The sequence below is a fragment of the Styela clava genome, chromosome 7 (assembly GCF_964204865.1).
Source record: "Styela clava chromosome 7, kaStyClav1.hap1.2, whole genome shotgun sequence".
Lineage (NCBI taxonomy): Eukaryota > Metazoa > Chordata > Ascidiacea > Stolidobranchia > Styelidae > Styela > Styela clava.
Genome location: NC_135256.1, coordinates 8,828,635 through 8,852,045, shown reverse-complemented (window position 1 = coordinate 8,852,045; position 23,411 = coordinate 8,828,635). Strand labels below are relative to the sequence as shown.

Sequence of the window (23,411 nt, the reverse complement as noted above, 5' to 3'; positions counted from 1 at the left end):
GGCCTGCAGACATGCAGTAAAATATTAGATATAGACTACATCATGTAGTCAATAAGCCACAATTTACCTGTGTTTTTGGTACGACATTGCTAATTAGTAATTGCCCTGTGTAATTTATTTGTGCCACATTTCAGTTAATATACCTTGCTAGCTATGAGTTCGATTGGAACGGGATACGATCTGAGTGCTGATCAATTCTCTCCAGATGGCAGGATTTTTCAAGTTGAATATGCACAGAAGGCTGTGGAAAACAGCAGCACTGCAATAGCCATCAAGTGTAAAGATGGCGTGGTTATGGCAGTTGAAAAACTAATTATATCTAAATTGCACGAAGACGATTCAAACCTAAGAATCTTCAACATCGATAAGCACGTGGGAATGGCGATTGCTGGTCTACTTGCAGATGCAAGACAAATAGTAGAAATTGCTAGAGATGAAGCGGCTTACTATCGTTCAGAGTTTGGTGGCCCAATCCCTCTCAAATACCTTACTCGCAGAGTCGCAATGTACATGCATCTTTACACATTATATGGAGCTTATCGACCATTTGGAGCAAGTGTTCTAATGTCATCATTCAATGAGGACGAACCAGAACTACATATGATAGATCCTTCTGGTGTGTCTTGGGGTTACAATGGCTGTGCTATTGGAAAAGCAAAACAAGCAGCGAAAACAGAGATAGAGAAAATTGATTTTAAAAATATAACCTGCAAGGAGGCGTTGAAAGAGGCAGCAAAAATTATATATATTGTCCATGATGAAGTGAAAGATAAAGATTTCGATCTTCAACTGAGCTGGGTTGGTATGGACACAGAGAAAAAACATTCTATGGTACCCTCCGGGTTAAAAAAAGATGCTGAAGATTTCGCTAAACAGTCAATGGAAGACAGCGATTCTGACGAAGATTGAATGTATTTAATTTAATAGCAAACGTTGACAGTGATACACTGGCTAATGTAACAAACAGGAACCACTGTTCCTGCTTATATACCAATGGCCTATACCAGATATGCTGTTTTGAGATAAAATTCAGACAGCAACATTGTTCAATGTGTTAAAACTCTTGGGTTAACGTTTTTCATCATTCGTCTGATTAAAATAATTTTTCCTGAAGTTGTGCTCAATCTTTTTTTTCTGCCATGCCGCTTTATTCTTTTGAGATTGTTTGGTCGGTAGTCCATACCTGGAAAAAGAAATAAAAACTCAGTCAGAAATACACAATGCCATTTAACTTATGAAACTATCGCAACTTGATTCATTTTAAATTTGTTATTTTGTGTCTGTTAAGTGACAAATTTCAGTTCTTGTTATTTGCGATTCAGACCATAGCAGGAAAAACAATAATTTTCCAAATCTCTGAAAACCCTAATAATCTTATGCCTCCATGCGAAGTTGCCGCTTGGAACTGCAGAAATAGTGATTATATCAATAATTATCTGGAATTTGAGATTCAAAATATGACAATGCTGGTCTGCACATCACTATCATAATACCTGGAGTAGTACGATTCAAAGCTGTTTTGTTTAGTCATTGAGCTGTACAGCCTAATAGTTTCATCAACGCAGAGGTTGGTTCTTGGAGCAAATCAAATCTCAAATCAGTCAATCACTAGCTTTTGATATCTTACACAAAACATTGCATCATAATATTCAATCTCTAAAATATTTGATCTGTGTATATGTATGTTCTCTATTGAAGACACAATTGATGATAAGATCCATAACTATTTTTAGTTATATTTGATATAGTAAATTTTTCAATATTGCTATATCTGATCATCCCAATGCTTCATTTCAAGTCGAAACACAGTGGGAATTGAAACCAAATTTATGGATATTTCATAATTATTCTGGGTTAGGATGATTAATCATATTGCAGGCAACAATGTGGCAGACTGATCTGCACTCACATAATTCTGTAATTATCCTCCTGATTTCAAACCTGTAAACCCATGCAAATTAGTCAGATACAGGGATACTTGCAGATGCAAGCAAATAGTAGGGATTACTAAAGATGAAACGCGATATTATCAGCCAGAGTTTGGTACTCCAATCCCCCTCAAATATATGCATATTTATATGGAAATAATTGGAATTCGAGAAAACCCTCAATGAATCAACCAAACCTATGTGTGAGTATATTAGAATCACCATACTACCATAGATTACCTCTTTTATTATGTCTCAGTATTTGAATTAAGAGATTAGGTTGGTTTCCGTCAATAAATCTCTCATTTGAAGGCTGCTTTTGCAAGACAGAACATAATCCTCTGGCTATAGAACTCGTCCAGGTGCTAAAACTGCTTAGTCCCAAATTAGAAACTCTGGTTCCTAACGACCAAACGCTGCGACTTAAGTTCATATCCAAGTTAAAAACCCATACAATGAGCACCAAACCGTCAACACGACTTCACAGCCTGAGCTTGAACGACCAGCTGCTTCTCAAAACACTGATGCATGTCAGTGTTCCCAACGTACCGTGACTATTGTTATTAATATTCACATTTAATTTTTCCGCGTGGAATGACTGAAAATAATAAATAGACAGATGCTTAGCTGTATGACTGGGAGGCAACGGTACGACATATTGGGACCATCGAAGTCTGTTACCGCCCCCCCCCCCCCCCCCCCCAAATTATATTATTAGTAATGGTAGAATATAAAATGATTCAACAGGTTCAGTGTTAAATAAATAATCGCGAGCACGCCAGGATTCGATCGACACGAAAATGATAGTGGCGGGGCCGGGATTTGGTCAAAACCTATCTGTGAGAATAATACTTCATCATAATTACAGAATTTGTTTAATTATAATTGATTCATTCAATATAAAGCAAGTTCCTCTTTGTGTACGTTGCGCTTTGTTTTTCATTTTAATTTTGAACCGTATTAAATCTTCGTGTAGTAGGGCTCTGGTTCTTCGCGACTTTCAGTCAATTGCGATGGAATCCATCCAATGTATCATATTATGTGTTTGAAGTTCAACGAGAGAGAGAAAAGAAGACTGCCAACGTTAGAAGGGATAGTTAGACTATCATAGCAAAAAGTAGCTCGTTAAATGCCTAATTATATTTAGTTTTGATTCGTATTTTTGCGATCTTGCGAATTCGTTGTCACCCTTAGAAAAATCTAGACATCTGCGATACATAGAGTACAGTTTAATTTGATACATTACAGTTTATCATCACGGTAGACTATAGTTTTTCTGATATATAATTTTGGTGATAGGGCAGTGCATAAAACAGCGTTTTTATCTGTCACGGGCATCTTTTTTGTTTTGTTTTTATATTTAGTATGCTTACTTCCTGATTTCAGTCGGAAATGAGTTGAGTATTACTCATTTATTTATACATAACCCCATCGCCACCGATGATCGCTTAATAACGAGTTTATCACACTGAACGCAAAGTTCCGGACAAAATAAATACAATTTACCAACATAATCGCGATGTTTACGGCCCAAACAACTACGGCAAGCTGACAAAAACAATTGCCAATTTTAGCACTTTAGAACTGTGAATATCGCACCGTTATTGGTGACTTTTTCTAAAATATCAGCATCTGTTGATCAGAACTCTTATTTTTTCACCATCAAATAATTCGATTGTAATACCGTGTTTCTCCGAAAAGAAGACCTAGCCTGAATTTTAAAACTGATTTTAATATAATCCCTCCTATTAAAATAAGACCTAGTCAATAACGCGAATTTTTTTTCGAACAAGTCGATAGCAGGAAATCTCTCCTACACGTTTAAAATGATTAATAATCTATGTTTTGCATTTATTTTGAATAAAAACATGTTATAAGTAAATGGATATCGGTTTTAATATTTTGTATATTTGTAAATCTCGTAATTTTCCACTTTGTAATTTTGTTTTTGATAAATGAAAATATAAGACATCTCCCCGAAAATAAGCCCTAGTGTTATTTTTCGGAAGAAAATTGAAATAAGACCCTGTCTTATTTTCGAAGAAAAACGGTATTCAAACCCTTAATCCTCTTTCGACTTCCTGTGGATGAAGCCTGTTATGTGTCAATATATATACTTGGCCATTTCCTATCATCGCATGATATCCTGATATGAGATTTATACCTTAAATCAGGGTGGTCCAAGGTTGTGGGCTCCGCGGGCCACAAAATTATTTTGGCATTGGTCGCGGGCCACAATAGTACCAAAAATAGATAAACAGTGCAACACAAAACAAGCACTTCTATTGTAGGCCATGGGCCGAAATCTGTAAAGCGCTTAAAAATCGAGTTCGTGGTGACCCTCGAGGGGGAACCTAAATTTTGGTGGGTCAAAAAGCTAAAAGCCTAATTTACTAAATATAAAAAGTTGACATCTCCAAAGTGGAGCATTACGTCACAATTAACGATGACGTCACATGCCCTCTCAACCCATATATACCATATAATATTCTACTTAAACCTGAGATTTGTACGTCCAATACCGAAACCTTTGACGGATTCGTAAAATAAAATTTTTGAGGGGTGAGTTTTGGTACAGGTGACGTCACAATTTGCTCTTTGGTCAAATCAATGACATTAAACAACATGATGCGCAACTCCGGCATTTTTGTCCGAAGATCGTATTCGATAGCACGCTCCAATGCACATACTTGACGAGACGAAAACGAGCGGATGTGTGCTGCTTTCAAGGCGTAGCACGAATGGTGTTCGTGCCTGCTTCGACAGTTGTTGTCGATTTTATTGATATTTTGGAAAGTTAAGGTAAAAAGAAATCGGAAAAAGGTAAGGTAAATACTATTGTTGTATATCACACCCGGGCATCGCACTGTTAAGTACATGTGGGAAAGCCAGCCTTTGTCAAATACTACGAAGTTATTAATTCAGTACGGTACGTAGTTGCCCATTTGCGGAAATTACATATTTACTTACCCCTTATGGTTTCAAATAGTTCATGCACCTCCAGTTAGATTTTTTTAATCAGTGAGGATATATATTCATTGTTGATTGCTGCTCATTGTAACATACTATTGCGCATTCACTTTTATTTGCGTATTGAATCAAAGTGTTAACAAGTTCACCTAACATTTCACTCATAACGGTCTATATTGTATAGTCTGATCTCTCAAGTATTTGGAGCCACGAATGCTTGTAATTTTCTGACTTAACCCTTTTATTAGTTGGTTTATATACAAAATTCAGTAAAATATTTTTTACATGAAACATGAGATATTGGATTTATTAGCTTTTCCATTCTAAATCATATAGACTGCTTCATTTATTCTTAACGGAAATTAATAAATCTCCTCTCTTTCTTCAGATGTGAAAGTTGTGGACAAACCTGTCTAAGCATTGTGAGACTCCTGCAGCACAAGAGGCAATAGCAGAAGTAGTAAGTATATCAATCAAGAAATTAAGCCGACATAAAGCAAAACTTTCAACTATTCGTCTAATCTCAATTTCCTATTATTTATTCACAGGACAACTATAGCAGAAGGGGAGATATTAAAAGTCTGGCGACATATCAGTGACAGTGTGATTCCAAGAAATATAATTAGAGTACTCTGCAATAGAAAAACAACCTATGGAGGCATGCAAAGACATTTGACCCTCCGGTAGAGTTGTGTATGGCCCCCACATCCTGCAGGGCTTGAGGAAAATAACTAAAAATTCCAAAGCGTAAAATTGCATACTCGGTCTTATTTGTAAAAAGGCACAAAACACGCCAGACATACTTAAAACAGCTTTGGAAAATGAGGATTACGGGTAACTCACTTCACCCGTGTTATATTTGGTTCATCAACTTTTGGTAGTACTATAGAAGAAATTCCGGAAGGGGTATAATCATCATTCATGATAAAATACTATCATATATTTTTTGGACAACTTCAATCTAGACCAGGGATCTCAAACTCGCGGTCCCAGAGAACTTCCAGTGCGGCCCTCGAACGCTTAACAATAATTGTAATAGTATTTTGGAAGTTTTTTTTTCATCTAAATGTAATAGATTTTTCAAACCTTCTAAAGTGAAATTGATTATTCACACAGAAAACAATTTACTGAAAGTAGTTTTGGAATATTAATTTTTTTTTTCCACATTTTGACCCAATTAAGAATACACATCAAGCTTGCAAAAGAATACTTGAATAAAACACTTGAGTGATTAAATTAAACGTAAAGTACATGAAGAAGGTGGCATTTTCGAAGAAAATGGGAGTTGTAACATTTCTGCTTTTCACAAAATTCTGAAGCACATTGTTTAATTTGTCATATTTCCATCAATACAATGAAAAAACACAATAAGCTCAGCAGTCAATATGACAAATTCGAAGACCAACTTCGAACAGAAAATTTTCATGTGTTTGTATATTAATATAATTATACAACGACTTAGTTACTAAAAATCAATATCAATAATAATTCAAGCAATCCTATGCCACGCAATGTGGTGCGAAATGTCTTGTCGAAAAAATCTGTCATTTGTTTTTTTACTGATCTTAACATGAAATGATAAAAGTAACTTTTTTGCATTACTGGAATTAATTAAACATTCGCAAAGATCCAGATTAACCCATGATCATGTGGCCTCGTTAGTTAGCGTTGGTACTATAAAATCATTTCAGTCTGGCCTTAGTATGCTGGTGACACAAAAAAGATGTCAAACGTCAGGACAAATATAATTATTAAAACATTTAGTTTATACTGTAGTGTTTTTGTTAATTTTAGGTTCATATATTTAGATTAAGTTAGTTTTAGTGTATGTATTATTCTTTCCTTATTCAAAGCTTGTTCAAAAATGATTTTGATGGTTGTACATATTATTTTATGATTTTTTATAATAAATACAGTAACTTGCAAATGTTGCAATAATAGTGGAATGCAAATATTAATATGTAATTGCATTTGAAATTGAGGAAAATAATAAAACTTAATCCAACTGTTTAGTTGCTCCACAATATATGTCACAAACTAAAACTATCTTAAAAATATCTTTTAAGTATACATTATCAAAAACTGTTTGCGGCTCTTTTTACAATTTCCAAAATGCAATGCGGCTCTCGAAAACCCATAAGTTTGACACCACTGATCTATTCTAGACGATTCAAGCATTGCTTTGGGTAATAATATCACTTCAATTAAATTGAAATAATCTCGCTATATTAAATACAAAATCCTTGCTATCATAAAGGTAAACCAATTCAGCCACTCGAAATATATTGGCCTTCACAAAGCAATGGAGGCAAAATTGTTCATGAGCTATGAACATTTGTTCTTTTCTTTGTCTTGAACTTTTCATACTCCACAGCCCCTATTAGTTTTTTTAATTTTAATTACCATGTGATGGTCATACATATCTTTAACTTGTATTTTCTGTCATGGTGTATTATCTCAATGTGCCAAACTATTAATTAATGTGCATATTTTGCTTCCAGATGACATAAAAGTATTGTCTTGTTTATTACCTCAGCTTGGAGTATTGACAAGAAAAAGGTGCCAGTAAATTAGATAAAAAAAATTAACTCTTTGTTATAATCAGAATTCACAATCAATAGGAAGTATAAACAGCCAACAACCAATGAGAATTATATGCGAAATCCCTCAGAATAAATTTGTTTAAAATCAGAGGAAGGCAAAAAATATAGGTAGTTTCCATCCACACAAGCATTTCAAGAAGACTGGCTCGAGCCAAACTAAATGAGCATTGCCAGGTGGTCGGTAAGGCTGCAAGTTGAATTCAGCCCTGCGACCTCCAGCATAGAAGATAATATTAATTAGTGAGCTATGAGCTAAATTTAAACAAATCTATCTACGATGCATTATGTACCAGCAATGTTACCTACGATTAACTGAATATGTAATATGTCTAATAAATTCACCTACAAAAGCAAGTTCGATAGGTGCAAACTTTGTGTTATGGAATTGTATCACAGCACAGTTTTGTATGACACCCTCTTTAAATAAAATTTCAATGATTAAGCGCAAACATTAAAATTACTAACTTTGAACTTTGTCATTATCTGCAAAATGTTCCACACAAATTTTTCCGCTATCGCGTTTGTAATCTTCTCTGATAAAAAAAACGTCTATGATGTCCAGAATTGCTCTTTACAGCTTGCCTGCCATTCCAGCTTTCCAAGTGATCAAAACTTCATAGATATAGAGATTATTTTGTTTCGTTATAGGCGCAAAAAGGCAGGTACTACACGTAAAAAAGACGCCAAGTAGCAAAAGCGAGCGGAAAACAGACGCGAAAGGCGACGAGAAATATGTGCATTGGAGCGTATCATGAGATACAATCTTTCGCCTGTAGTCTTATGGAGTGACGTCAGAGTTGCCTATCATGTTGTTTAATGTCATTGGTCAAATGTGACGTCATAACTGCTTTTCAACATTTTTTTTCTGTTATTGTGCGGAGACTAAGTAATCTGCAATGACCATACCTGCTGTTTCCTATCGATACACACAGAAACGGATATTTCAAAACTAGTTTTTTATGGCATATTCTTCCGTAAAAGTAACAAAACTAATTATGGCAAAACTAAACATTAAAAAACACTATGCTATGAAAAGAACACAAAACGAGTACAGAGAGAGCAAGAGCGCGTTTGGCCAGAAATAATAAAAAAACAAAAGGCAAAATATTTCTCATGTCCCACCTGCTATAAAATTTACTATGACAATTGTAAGAATTGCAAAAAAAAGCAATTAAAATATAAAAAATGAACAAGCAAGCGGCTAATATGGTGCATAATCACTATTGAATATGTTTAAATTGAAATAATTCGTGCTCTTCATCTCGTATAATGAATGTATGTCACTATTTTAGTTGTTTGGGATGGACTTCATGAAAGTTAAAACCCTATTTCGATATTAATATCATCGTCTTCCTCACGTATGACATCCGCGTTGCTACAATCGTTGCAGCTGCACAAACTGGAGCATGAAAACCCTGACTTCACACAAGGGCATTTGCTGCTCTTGCAATTTAATTTGGCGCATCTGCATTTAGAATGGTTTAGCACTGAGTTTGGGGCAATTTGTTTTGAAATCCATTTAATATTTATATTGCTATCATTTACTATCCATCCGTGGTCATCAGGATTTGGAGCAGATATAAAATTTTGCAGTGCTCTTCTGTGTATGGCACATTGGTAGTTTGCACGTGCTGAATGGAGTACGATAGCATCATCAGATGGGGGCATACAGGGTTCGTCTAACGATTTATTTTGAAATATTTCAAAACGTACTTTGTTAACAGACATCTCATCAGAATAACCATAAAGAGTGCAAACAAACTTTGAAAGTTGAATATAAATATTTTCTGGAATGTACCACTGATCTCCTAACTTTGAAAAAGCTTGTATGAATTCTTTTGATTTCAATAAATGTCGCATACCCTTCACTTTTCCCTTTCCACGGAAAGCGCTAATGGTGTCACATCCGCTAAATACATGTAGACCCAGAATAGCTTTGCAAAAGACATTTCCGAAGTAGTTAACCATTTTTCTGATTGATAACATCCTGGACTGCGAACCACTTCCCGTTAAAAAATACAAATTACATCCAATATAGGAAGAATGTGCCAATGACAATATCAATACATCGGTATCAGGACTGTTAATAATTACGTCGTTAAATTCCGATGAACAATGCTTTGCGTGTAATAAAAGCTTGGTATCTGCTTCTTCGTGATCGTTGACCAAAGAAGGCTCGCCCGATACGCAAAGCTGGAATTGCCTGAAATTGATGCAGTGACACTCAGCACCGTGGCCGATAAAAATTTTCATTTTCCCTACAGAACATGAAGGTTGATAACTCGGAGCAAACGAAATTAAAAATTCTACAAGAGCCTCCTTATTCTTGCCGGAAAACAAAAACTTTTTAAACTGTTTAGGCGTTTTTTGTTCCAATCCTACTATTTTGATGATTTCGCTTTCATTCGATGATCTTCGACACCTTTCAAAATTTTTTATGCTAATATCTGGATAAGTATCACACACAAAGTCAACCCTGTTACAATTGTAAGACTTTGCCATATTAATTATTCTGTCGAAAATCATATTTAAGAGTCTTCCAAAAGTTTCCGGAATATTATTCAAAGATTGCAATAAAGCCATACCATCTATTACAAGAGCTGCATTCAATGGATATGATTTGACTAATACTTCTGGCACACTATTTTCCAATTCGTGCAAGAGCCTGGCTTTATTAGTTCTCACCGGCGTTCCGTTTGGTGATCCAATAGATGCGGGGATATCAGTTAATGGATATTCTAGCATTTCTTGCAGTTCTATATTTTTCGTTTTTCCAATAAGTAGAAGCCTATAGAAATTATCTTCTGATTTTTTAGAGAAGTGTGGTACTTTTTCGTTAATTTTGGCGCTACCCGAAGCAAATGTTTTTAATTTTAGCTGTTTTATCGGAGTAAATATACTTATAGTTGAATTAGCAAGAATTCGGTTTTGGCAAAATAAATCTGCGTTGTTTTTTCCCAGTCTAAATGCGTCTTCCATATCCATTTTAATAGCATCTGATGCAACGGACCCCGAAGAAAGGTTCATCAGAGAGTCGCATTCTAAATCAAACGGGTCGGTCATGAAGGTCACCGTATCGACTATTGATTGCACGTTTTGTTCATCTCTGATTGAGTTAGCAGAATCAAGGTCTTTGCGTTGTCGTCTAGTAGCATCTTTTCCAGCCATTTCCCTGCATGCCATAGAAATAAGAGCGCGTTGATGGTGTGATAGAAGCTATCTATTTACAGCATTTTTGTTTAATTAAAGATAGCCCACGAATTCCTCCTCGGGTTTTAGAATCTCTGTTCAAAGTTTGCTCAATTAATTGATCGCAGGCAATTTGGCTGAAACCATATTGAGCATGACGCTGTACAGAAAAATTTCCCTGCTTTAAATACTGATATATTTCAGGATGACTTGATGACAAATTTTCCATTTCAGACAAATAGACTGAGACATATCTCGCATAATTGATATGATCATATGCAAAAAACCAGGGTAGCATTTTATGAAGTGTAGCAAGATGGAGATCCCATAAGCCGTCTCTAGTAGCACGAATAAATTGCAGCAGAAGTTCAACCATATCGATATAAGAACTCCATAAACTAAATGTTTTATTCATCTTGCTCTGATGCTCTATAAAAAGCTGATAATCCACCATTAGACTCCTCACTTCTTTGCTTTCACATATTTGTTTGAATAGTTGAGGGTCTGTATAAGCATTATTCAGCTTTGATGCCAAATCGGAAACCTTGGCTTTGCTTTGCAATGATTGGTTTTTGATGAATACGTTCCACCGCATCCTATGCAACGCCTCAAACACGAGTTTGTGGGCTCGAATACTCCTAATGTAATGGCGACCATGCATTATACTATTAATGGAACCTGGAGCAACGACACGGGACTCTATTAATATATCCGATAGACCAGAGCTTTCGTATCGTTTTCTAATTACAGAGAGGAATGACATGCATGTATGGAACTCTCCAAGTCGCAAAACCAATCTTTTGTAGAAAAGTGGATTGCTCCAACGTATTTTTTGGGCCTTAGCGTATATGGCCTGATCAAATACCACCACAACAGAGTGTAAGTCAAGTTCATCAGCAATAGCAACACTTTTTTCGAGTACTGTGTTAATTGTTGATATATTGTTGACACACGGGCAGTACTTTTATGAAGAATGGTATTAAAAGCAGTCCAGCCCGGAACAACTGTTTTTGAAACTTCTGGGAGTTTAAGAAGTACGTATGCAAGATCTATGTTCAAATATTTGGAAGTTATCGAAGAACAGGCAGTGGAATACATAATTTCTTTTGAAATCTTAGCAGGTTCGGAAGTCTTTGAACCCCGGTACGAGGTTATGAATTCCGATCGAGTTGGAACAGAACGTCGCTTAGTTTTTCTCGTGATTGAGAGGCAACAACAGTTTCTCTGACCTGTATTAAAATTCCATTTGTATTATGTGTCGTTCCTTCTCCAGATTTTGTCTCTTCATTGAAATCATTATTATCCCAAACAATTGTTGACGGAATGCGCGGTAGAAACCCATCGGGAATAGGGTTGGATTATCCGGATAGCGGTTAACCGGATAACCGATTAACCAAGAGGTATTTTCCTATCTGATAACCGGATATTATTGTAACGGTTAACCGGATAATAGAGCAGTATAAATAATGCATATGCGCATTAGTGATTTTTATATTTTTTGTTGAGTGGCCAATGACATCTCTCAGAGCATATAATATTCACTTATATCCACACCACTCTGCATATTTTAGTCATCCGTGTAATGCTGGAGTGAACTTGACTATAGTATTACATCACAAAACACGCAGAAAAATGTGATTATTGCGTATTTGCGGTATAGAAGAGCCCGACTTACCTTAAAATAAAATCATTTCTACTCTAGATATGAAAATAAATGGTAAGCTGCACGAACAAATCCAATTTCCTATTTTGCTATCTTGAAAATTCATCAAATTTGAGCTATTATTGCAATTCCAATGAGTATAATTTATTTAGTACAATAAATGCAGATATTAATTAGCTTATAGTTATATATCAACATTTTCGGGAGAAAAGTCGGGTTCAGTTTCGTCGGTATATAACGCCGATAATTGTTTTATTTCGCCCGGAACTGAAATGGCCGCAGTATGTTATCTATCGTCGTATCTATCTATCGTTAAGAGAGTAGATCTGAAACACACATTTTTGACTGACAATAAGGAATTGAATGCTAACGAAAATACCACGACTCTTGAATTATGAGCCAGTGATAGATAAAACAAGACTCTATTTTAGGCGCTGTTGAATCGCCAAAATTTCGTAATAATCGTATTTACTGAATTTACAACAAGGGTAACTTTTCACGGGATGTAACTTCTTTTCAAATTAAAACTGGCATAATGCCGATGTTAATTCCCCAAATAATAACGCGATGCGGAAGAAAACGATCGGCGATGATAATACAATTAGCCTGTAAAATTCGACCGCCTTTATTAGTGACGTTTTCGAAAATTTCAAAATGAGGAGGAAAGGCTGTTATTACATTTATGGTTTTCATGGAACTTTCACAAACAAATTTGTTTGCAAAATGGTCTATAATATTTCAGAAAAGTTTAATGTGACAGACTCTGTATCGTGTCATGTTTTTTGTTTACTCATTTAGGGTGGTAAGTAAAGTTGTTCAAAAACTGGCGCAGCATTGTTTTGGCTCTGTTAATTTAGTTTAAAAGGTATTCGAATGGAAATAGATTTAAAGTTGTGGCCTAATTAGTACAAACGTGAGAATATTTACAGTGACATGTTAAATAAGTGAAGTTTTCAAATTAGAAGAAATTTCTGACCACTTCGGTTTTTTCATAATCATCAATTTGCTTTGTTATTAAAATTTTTGTTCAAATGACTTATATTTTCCTATACACTTCACGGAATTTGTTCCCCCTATATTCTATTTTTTGAATACTTCTCTCACCGAAATAAAATGTTCGAAATGCACGATTTTTTGTGTTCATGATTTCATTTATATGCATGCTCTTGTGGTATATATTAACAAAGTTTATTTCGTCGTGCAAGAAATCACCAAATATTATAGAAAACAAAATACTATACATGACAATATTAAATTTCATTGCAATTGATAGGAAGGTGCGGATGATCAAAAATGATCATTGTGAGTCTGCGACACTAAAATTTAGTACGAGTCAAAATTTAAAGAAAAGAGGCTCTAGACACAAAAAGAAACTTTTAAAAAACTTTACAATAAAGTAAAAATAATATAAATCTTTACATAATAGGGAAAATAACTTAGCAGTTGGGGGAAAAAAAATTAGGACACAATATTTTCAAAAAATGTTTCATTTTATTATTCCGCTGTACATCGGTACGACTACTGAGCTTAAATTATTATTTATTGACACATGCAATATTAAAATGCACAATAATTCATATTCAAGAAAAATAATACATATGTGAGTATTTACAACAGAACTGTGTGGTGTTATTCGTTCAATTCACCGCGAAAATCCTGCGAAATCGGTTCTCTAAAATCAGCAGTAACTACCCGGTTAACCGTATATTTAAAATACGGAATACCCGGATATATCCGTTATCCGGATAGTGAAAATTATAGGTATCCGAACTAACCCTAATCGGGAACAATCGTGTGTTTTTGCAGTTGCAATTCGGTCAATGCAGTATCATGCTCCAGCACAACAGAATGGGATGCCGAGTGGCCAAGGCCGTGGAGCAATTCTATAAGTCGAGAAGAACCGGTCCAATGCCTAACTGTCATTCCTAACGCTAAGTGTTTCGGTGTTTGTTTTCTACCCCTTGAAGCCAGATAGATGACATTTTGGGCAAGCGAAACTAACCTTATGTTGTAGAATTCCGAGACATTTAGGAATCCTTCGTTGCTAATATCTTCACTTGCTCCTACTATCCATGCTAAAAAATTATAAAGTTCTACTGGGATGCTTTTCTGTAAATTACGAAGTTCGAAATCCGATGATGTTGGTGGCCAGGTCTTTTCACATCCTTCGTAATTTTTGATCACATTCTTCAGGAAAACGGCAGATCTATACATGTCTCGTTTGACTTCGGATATAAAATCTACTTGAGATGTTTCATCGTAATGATAGTCATTTCCATTTATTTCCAAATAGTCTGCGATGTGTTTTTTGCTTTCCGGTGAATACACAATTTCGCTTTTTCTGCGCATTGATGGTCGTAAAAAAAGTAATGCTGGTAAACATGTTTTCAGCTTTTGTTTAAAATATGACGTTTGTAGGTCACTATCTATGTACAGGCCATCCTTGGCAACAAATTCTACGAACAACTGCTTCAATTTAATGAGTGTAATTGGATTTCCATTTTCTATTATTATAGAATTAACAACAGATGTGCAAAAATTTTTAAAATGTTTGGTGTATACATTTTCGTTGTTGATATTTGACGAAGATATTGGTTTGATTGTTAGTATTTTTATGTATTCTTTATAGCACGACGGATGATATCGCACTTCGATCGCTACCAAGTCTCTATTTCTGATTTGCACCAATACAGACTCATCGTTTCTTGCCAGGGCAGCTTCGTAGAAAAGGCCACCTGAAATAAAATATTGCCTACATCAGTATGGAACTAAAATGAGAAATCTCTCTCGAACTTTTAAATTAAAATCATGTAATACATGTGCGTTGCTATACTAAACAAATGCTTTAACATCAATAACTAAACTGATATGTTATTCGAATTCTATTATGTGTGCCTAAAAATCAGCTATACAACAAACTCATACATGTTAGTCATCCTGACACTCAATTATAAACTGCCTGGATTATATAAATTACCTTATAGCGTTATTTATGAATTTGCAACAAGAATATTGAATTGGTGTTCAACCCAAGGCCTGGTTAAAATAAATGATATATCCATGCCAGACCCCCTCATCTATACTGAATTATCTGAAAAAATCTTACCAGACGAATATTCGCAACATGACAGTTTTTCTCTTGAATGTGCTTTATGTCTTTCAATAAATTTTTCTTTTCTGCATATAATGCATGTTTTGGGAAGAACATTCTTATTCCGTCTTGCAAATTTGTTACCAATATCTGCAAAAATTTCGCTTGAAGTTCTTTTTGGCTTGATTCCTAATTCAGATCTATTTTCGGTGTCTATGGGCTTCTTTTTAGAACGAGCTTTGTTAATTCTTGTTATGTTCGTGAACTTTGAATAACATTTTTTGTGGCATTGCTTAGTTTTAAGAATATCTTCATCCAACTTCAAAATATTTATTGCTATTTCTTTATCTACCTCACATTCCAAATCTTTCCAGGCTAATGAACTATAGCCTACCATATCCTTTTACAACTTTTGACCGATATCTCAGTCAAAAGGCCATCGTCGCAGTCGTGGTAGTGTATACAGCATGTGGTTTCTGACATAGTTTAATATCTATCGGAATCTCATTGAAATCACCGAACACTGAACCTGAAACGGAACGTAAAAATAATAGCAGTCGAACTACTGGCAGACGACAGTCGGCGGCTTCGCCCGTAGCCTAGCAACGATAGCGACGGATAGCGGAGATTTATTACAAAATTGCGCGTAAACGTTCACAAAAAAATTATATAAATTGAAAAATATTAAAACATGTAAAATAAGAATTACAAAATACGTCTATTTTACGTTTTTATTCGCAAACCAACCAAGCGTGACGAAAGATTTTTTTACGTCATTAATCCGATTGAGGTGGCGCGACAAGGCAAGTTTCGGCGCCTTTTGCGCGTAATTGCTCCACTTTGAGGATGTCAACTTTAGTTTACCGTAATCAGGAATCATTTCTGAATCGAATGATACAAAGTTGACATTCCCCCCAAACAGTCACCACCAACCGACAGTCGACACCGTACGGCTTTCGGCCCATGGCCTATTGTGTAAACACTAGGCTAATCGAATTCGCATTTGATTTTTAGTTTTCTATCAGGCCTATATTGTCGGCATATATTCCCAACCAAAACGATCGGAATCCAGGTAACAATTTAGACTGCCCATCACATCTTCAACTTCGCTAGTTGCTTCAACTAGCCATCATACTAGTCAATTCAGTCACAGTAGTGATATAACCATAGCCATTATATAACTAGTCTGGAAGCTTTAGCTTTCTTGCATGACACCGAGTTGTTGACAGCGACATCTGGTGTTAGCGTGGGTTTTACACCTCTGTCGTCCGCTGGACAATCGAATCATACAGGCGTTGTTGGATTTTTTACAGGGTATGTTTACAGATTTGAAGTTGCGCGAAGTTGACAAGATATAGAAAACTGAAAATAAAAATGCATAATATTATTATAAAATATGAATATATACCGTATATGCAGGAAAGGCAGTTCAGAATCCTATCGTAAGCCACTGCGATACAGGTACCGGTACCGTAGTACCGGTGCTGTCAATTTTTAATCACTTTTACGCCAGTAATTTGCTTTTCAGGTAAGTTACAGATTTAATTATGGTTCCAAGCAAGCATCGATGGTCTGGATCATACTGCTGCATTCCTGGTTGCAAAAGTTCATCCGGGAATGGTGACCATTTGTATCATGTCCCGGATGGTAAGAATAAGAAATTTGGAATGCCTTCAAAGGAATGGGCACAAAAGTTTCATCAGGTTTGTTTGGTATCGACAATTTTCCCCTTTCTTCCGTATTTCATTTCGGCCATCAAAAGCATGGGTGAAGTTTATGCTTCCATTTCAGAAATATGCTGCATGCAACTGATGTATGTGAAGTAGCCTAAAGAGTTTTCACTGTGTATTTTGTGCTTTATGCATTCTAATATTATGTATTCTAATTAACTCACTTATTTTGCAATATTAATTGCTAAGTAATTTTCTATTGCACCCAGGTTGTGTTCAAATATCGCTTCTCTCCTAATTTCAAAAGCAAAGTTGAGGATGGTAAGGTCAGAATTTGTGGTGATCATTTCGAGGATGAAGATATCCAAAAGACCAATAAAAGAAGTTGGATTAAGTTTGGAGCATTACCTACAAAATGTTTGCCAAGAAAATCGCATGAAGTATCTCTTTGCCCACCAAGAAGGATTGTTCCCAAATATTCATCCACAAATGACTGTCCATCTTCATCATCTCAATCTTCGATTTACAATTCCATCAATGAAATAATTACAGCTTTTGAAAGTATTACCCTGAAAAACTGGAGAATGCATCGAATTAATGCACACAAAGCTCATTTCACATACTACTCTAATCACAGTTTACATGCGACACCGGAAATAAGCCTTTTAATTTGCCAATTTGATCAAAAACCATTTTACTTTTCTTGCGCTTTTGCTGGAGTTTACTCTTCCACTATATCATCGACACTAAGTTTGAGAGGAATTTCAATTTCAATCTTACTCAAAAACTTGGTTGATCTCACTCCTTGTTTTGGTTATAATGTTGTTTCCACAAAGAGTTCATGGATTCCCAGAAGTGTTGCAGAAATAGAAGATACTGGCGAAATTTCCTTGAAATTAAGGTAAGATATATTTGTGTTCAGTCAGATATACTATACAGATATATAATTAATTGTATTTTTGTTGAATTTATCTTTGGTATTGTATCAATACAGATATATCAGCTCTCAATGTGAAATAGCGTATTCTTATGCTGGTGCAAGACCCAACATCTGCTCTACTTGTATGCGTCTCCATGTGCATGATCAAGACAGTGACAAGCGAAAAACCAATAGATTCGAAAAACTAAAACATGTTCCACTTGCTAATCGGTGTACTTATGCTACAGCTAGTAAAGAAAGATTGGTCGCACTAGCTAATATAAATAGACAGCGGTGAGTTATTATACGCAATGACCATTGACGAAGGCTTTTGTTTTCATTTACTTTCATGTTTTACAAACTATTTGCAGTTTAAGTGATCTTGAAAATGAGGTACGAAAGGCTGGCATCATGGTTTCAACAAATATGTCCTCCATGATTGAAGGATTGTCAGAGGATGAGTTTTTAAAAGACTGGTGGGAAGTTCAGCAACATTTGCAAAAATCTAACAGTAAATTTGGAAGGAGATATCCACCATCTATTATTCGGTTGGTAAATCTACTTCGGATTATTATTATTAAATTCATTCATCTCTCTGGCGATTTTGACTACCTTTTTGCTTGTTATATTGATAGACCAGTTATTTAAAGACCTGGGAGATATTGTTTGTAGTTCACATCAATTGTTACTTTTAGTTACTGTCTCATGTTGTATGCAAAGTCACCATCTGCGTATAAATTCATACAAAGAATCATGGTCTTGCCTGCTCCACGTACACTGCAAAATAGCAGAAATGCTTTCTGTGGTTCATGTGAATACGGATTTCAAAAATCCATTGCTGCGCGTATACAATTAGAAGCAGATTCTGCAGAGAAAGAATGTGACAAAATGGTTGTACTTGCAGTTGATGAAATGTCTATAAAAGGTAGTTCAGATTATACGTTTCAGTAGAATGAGTAGGCTTATTTTTTTTTTTATTAATTTGGCTATGCAACTCCTGATGCAAAATCTACTATTTTTTCTCCAGAATATACATGAATTTTCGCAGCTTAGAAAGAATTTTTTTTCTGTTTCAGAAGATCTTGTGTTCAAATCATCCACTGGGGAGGTTACAGGTTATGTCGATTTTGGAAATGAATGCATTAACAATTTGTCCAAATCGTATAACAGGATTGCCAATCATGTCCTTGCGATATATGTTCGAGGTAAAGTTATTTTCAATAAGAGACGCCACTCCTATATTTTAGTGCCTGTGCACACATTCCATTTTTCACTGTACAATTGTGCAACTCCACGGTTCACACTTGGAATATAACAACCAGTAACTACTTCCTTTGCTTGAGGTGTTATGATAGCCGCCTAAAACTATATCATTATTTCACAGGCATCACAAATCACAAATTGGATGGCGTTCTTGCGTATTATCCCACGGCTGGAATCAATGCAGAGGATCTTGTCCTATTATTATGTGACCTTTTGGTGGAAATACCTCACCAGACTCATTGTGTTATCCTTGCTATTGTTTGTAAGTTAATTTTTCAGTGGTTTCTGTTATACGTTGAATCATTTTGATCAGACATAGATAGGTATTTTTTTCAAGTTGTGTGCATTTAGCCATGGAAAAGCATGTAGTCAAGCATAGAACTATTTCTGTACAAAATTTGTAACAATGGTGTCACACAGATATTAGTGAAAGAAACACAGAAAGACGAGAAAGATACAGAAAAGTTGTAATAATTCATTGCATTCTTGTGTGTTATATTACAGCTAAGTCTAGTTAAGCACCTGAATATATCAGTATCAGAATTATAAAGATTTGGTTTCATTTTGAAGTTGATGGTCTTGCAGCAAATAGGTCAGCTATAAATTTAATGGCAGCCAAAGAGGACAGGATTCCTTACAGAATGAGAAACCCTGCTGATGTTACTCGGTATACAAAACATTTGTATGTGATGGCACTCATATGTCTCAAGGCATGGTTGTAATGCAAAAATTTTAAATTCAAAGGTACATCTACATGCTGCCGGATCCACCTCACCTTTTGAAAACCTGTCGTAATAATTTGCTCAGTACGAAAAAAAATCTGTGGAACGGAGAAGACATCTATATGGAACCTGTAAAGCAGCTAATAAGGGTATGAATCTATATGTCGCTGTGAAAGCCTCTGCTTAACACTTTCATCATGAAATGAAATTTCTTTTTAGGAAGATCTAAAGCGGGGAGAGTTGAGGCTCTTTCATAAAATCACTGAATCACATATTAATCCGAGTCCCTGGGAAAAAATGAGTGTACGTATCGCAGCACAAACTTTGTCTTATACTGTAGGTAAGATATATACTTCTTCAAGGTTAAAAAACAGCATGAATTTGATTCACCTCTATTTCAAACCCATAATTTTTTTTAGGTAAAGCCATAGAAAATCGAGGTTTTTCTGCTTTAGCAGAGTTTATTCTAAATTCAGACAAGTGGTTTGACTGCATGAACTCAGGATTCCAGAATAAAAATGCTAAACCATCTCGCCAGCCTTTTTACAACATCTATGATAAAAGAATAGAATGGCTTGAGAAAGATTTTCTAAAATACCTGGATGATTGGGAAGAAAAGGCGTACAGTCGGCCACTAGTAGGAGATGTTAATCGCCAGAAAATGCTGCTCAGTGATGCCACAAGAAATGGCTTGAGAATGGCATCCGTTTCAATGGCTGCGATTATTCGTATTGTTCTGAGCAGTGGTGCGAGCTATGTTTTACCACGGCGTATTAACCAAGACCCTCTAGAGGCATATTTTGGTCATCAACGCGATCGAGGTTCCCGTACTGGAAACCCTACCTTAAGTTTGTTCACATCAAACTCCAGATCAATAGATGTTGTAAAATCTTTTAATAGTGTTTTTGGTTCTAATGTTGCGATTAAAAATGATTGATAAATTTCCAGAAGCTGAACTTTTTGCTTCGAATACATCCGGATTCTAGTACTAGTTCATTTTCTTAAATCGTTTCTAATTTTAGTGACTGGCCCGTCTCTGCTTTTAATAATAGTTTATGTATCCAAAATTGTATTTTTATATTAATCGATGGATCGCCAAAAATGCCTCTTATTCGAGAGACTGAATTCAAAAAAAAAAGTTTCTCTTTCCCCGTATAATTTTATGGAACCTCATCCATGTTTTAAAAATAGCTATCAATTATTGGCCTGTGTATTTTTTGTTTCTCTCTACCAGGTCTGTGTAATTCTTCATATTAGTGTCAAAATTCCTGTTCAGTTTACCTATGGTATTTCTTATGCTAAAAAAACACAAAATGAAACTAGTTCCGTTGGCTAATTTTTATTGTTTTGGTATAATGATGAGATTACTTGGAAAAACAATCCTTCAAAGCATCGCGAAGTCCATATGATTTGGGTCCAGTTGTTTTTTTTAACACGTTATTCTGCAGTTCAGTATTGCAATGGATATGGGCCCTTGTTCGAATAAATCTTCGCACGAGAATTGTCAGAATACTGGATTCACTGGGGCTGAAGGGGTCCATGTCAATATTTCCAATAATACGTCGTTCATCTATTATCCTTTTGCAAACTTGAGACCGGAATTCACGTTCCACAGAGATAAGGAAGCGAACGAATGTTTCGGATGCTGATATGAGACCGCCTCTATTGCGTTCTTGAAAGCAATCAGGAAGATCGCGCACAGAAGCGTGGCTTTCGCACCATGAAGCACCTTCTCCACCTAGACGCTTCATTCCCCATTTTAGCAATCCCCCAGCTAGGTACTCTATCACCTTTTCATCGTCTTCGGTTACAGAAATTTGCATGAACGGCTCAGTTAGGGTTACCTGAAATGCTTCTTTTATAATTTTCGGTGCAGCAGTTTTGATTATTCGTTTTACATCCAAATGAGGTATTTCAGAATTGTTAGAGTATGGCTTCTGCAATTTTTTAATGTATTCAGCTGTCATTTTAATTCTGGACTCTTCCCTAGAAATTTCCATCAAATCCGCCAAAACTTCCTCCCACAGTGGTGATTCCTGGTTCAACTGGATGTTCAAATCACTCAGTGCAATCTGCAGTTGCTTCTTGCAGTCAACGCTTCCGTAGTCAATTTCTACTACAGATATGCCCCATTTTTCTTCTATCTCGTCATCAAGCTGTAAAATAGTTTAGGTATAAACTCTGGTCTAAAAAAGTATATGCCGTAAGTATTTATATAAAGCAAAATTTAAATGTAATGTAAAAATACTGCCCAAATTTTTAGTCAAACCAAAGCCGGCTTCTGCATTCATATATTAAACTACTATTCATTATTTCAGGACCAAATCCTAATTTAGTATAGCAACCAATTTTATATAACTCACGTCATCAAAAAATTCAAGCATTTCTTCCTCAGATAAATCCATTTTCATTCGAACTTTGAATAACGTTAGCAGCGAGCGGCCTAAAAATATAGAGCAGACGACGCCGTGGTTTTGGATTACCCACGCCAACACTAGATGACGCTGTGAACAACAGGTCAGTATACGGCCTTCCAGACTAGTTATATAATGGCTATGATATAACAACAATATGTCAACAATTTTTCTGATTTATTTCATGAGAAGCAATTTAATATACGATATTTTGACTACTCTCAGAATGCGGCGCGAGCCACAGAAAATGGAGCGGCGGGCCACATGTGGCCCGCGGGCCTGGGTTTGGACCACTCTGCCTCAAATAATGTCTTTTTATACCAATCTATTTGTGATCGAAGTAACGTTTCATTAGAAGACACAATTTGGTACCACAACGACTATATCACTGCAGTGAGTCACTGACAATTATGATATGCACATTTCCGATGTATGAAATATACGAATAAATAAATTATTGCGTCTCGCAAACGTACACCTATCCTACAGTTTCATTTGGGCAAGTAATTTTTTCATTTAATAGGAAATGTTGTTCGAATCAGTAAATGTGGGATTTTTCAAAATAGTCCACATAGTTAATTTTCTTCCCATATGTGAGCTAAATATCTGTATATATAAATTTAAATATGCCTGTAACTATAAATTGTTCAACTGCACAAACATTGTCCATGGCCATTTTACATGTACTCCGTAGTTGACTTTATGTGTTCGAACACGATGAACTTAATTGGAAAATACATACCATTTTTATTCGAATGAATTCCGTTTTTTTGTTTCTGTTTTTACTGTAGTTCCCAAACTTATATTATATTTTCCGGTATGTTAGTCGTTGCTTTGTTCTAAACTGAAGAGCGTGCAAATATATGGTTATTATTGAAGATCTTCTTATTCCTGTACTGTAGGCCTGGGCTACTCAGCCCGCGGTCCGAATCTGGACCTTTCTAGTATTTGATTCGGACCGCACCTAATTCTTTATTTT

General features: G+C 35.6%; 3 protein-coding genes and 1 long non-coding RNA gene across 4 annotated transcripts; 3 read left to right on the top strand and 1 right to left on the bottom strand.

Moving 5' to 3' along the window:
• Positions 1 to 106: 106 nt before the first annotated feature.
• Positions 107 to 1,113, top strand: LOC120328739 (proteasome subunit alpha type-3-like). Its single transcript, XM_039395269.2, has one exon. It carries the CDS (start codon positions 154 to 156, stop codon positions 907 to 909), a length of 756 nt encoding a protein of 251 aa, XP_039251203.2. The 5' UTR covers positions 107 to 153; the 3' UTR covers positions 910 to 1,113.
• Positions 1,114 to 4,540: 3,427 nt separating this feature from the next.
• Positions 4,541 to 6,641, top strand: LOC144425254 (uncharacterized). Its single transcript, XR_013477407.1, has 3 exons — positions 4,541 to 4,751; positions 5,287 to 5,358; positions 5,447 to 6,641. It is a non-coding gene; the product is annotated as an uncharacterized LOC144425254 (long non-coding RNA).
• A 10,350-nt stretch (positions 6,642 to 16,991) lies between these two features.
• On the top strand, positions 16,992 to 21,340 carry LOC144425037 (uncharacterized). The gene is made up of 10 exons (XM_078114171.1): positions 16,992 to 17,147; positions 17,384 to 18,015; positions 18,109 to 18,327; positions 18,405 to 18,581; positions 18,729 to 18,958; positions 19,110 to 19,238; positions 19,418 to 19,558; positions 20,041 to 20,167; positions 20,238 to 20,358; positions 20,438 to 21,340. The coding sequence occupies exons 1-8, from the start codon at positions 16,992 to 16,994 to the stop codon at positions 20,076 to 20,078; spliced, it is 1,722 nt and encodes a 573-aa protein (XP_077970297.1). The 3' UTR covers positions 20,079 to 20,167; positions 20,238 to 20,358; positions 20,438 to 21,340.
• Positions 21,341 to 21,356: 16 nt separating this feature from the next.
• On the bottom strand, positions 21,357 to 22,578 carry LOC144425038 (uncharacterized). The gene is made up of 2 exons (XM_078114173.1): positions 22,382 to 22,578; positions 21,357 to 22,174 (listed from the first exon to the last, which is right to left on the bottom strand). The coding sequence occupies exons 1-2, from the start codon at positions 22,427 to 22,429 to the stop codon at positions 21,383 to 21,385; spliced, it is 840 nt and encodes a 279-aa protein (XP_077970299.1). The 5' UTR covers positions 22,430 to 22,578; the 3' UTR covers positions 21,357 to 21,382.
• Positions 22,579 to 23,411: the final 833 nt, after the last annotated feature.

Excerpts from the sequence above, each read along its gene's own strand:
- LOC144425037 (XM_078114171.1), top strand. The coding sequence starts at position 16,992 with ATGGTTCCAAGCAAGCATCGATGGTCTGGATCATACTGCTGCATTCCT. Across the intron at positions 18,016-18,108 it reads GAAATTTCCTTGAAATTAAG|ATATATCAGCTCTCAATGTG; the intron begins GTAAGATATATT and ends GTATCAATACAG. Across the intron at positions 18,328-18,404 it reads GCTAATATAAATAGACAGCG|TTTAAGTGATCTTGAAAATG; the intron begins GTGAGTTATTAT and ends AACTATTTGCAG.
- LOC120328739 (XM_039395269.2), top strand. The coding sequence starts at position 154 with ATGAGTTCGATTGGAACGGGATACGATCTGAGTGCTGATCAATTCTCT.
- LOC144425038 (XM_078114173.1), bottom strand. The coding sequence starts at position 22,429 with ATGAAAATGGATTTATCTGAGGAAGAAATGCTTGAATTTTTTGATGAC. Across the intron at positions 22,175-22,381 it reads TGCTTGAATTTTTTGATGAC|CTTGATGACGAGATAGAAGA; the intron begins GTGAGTTATATA and ends ACTATTTTACAG.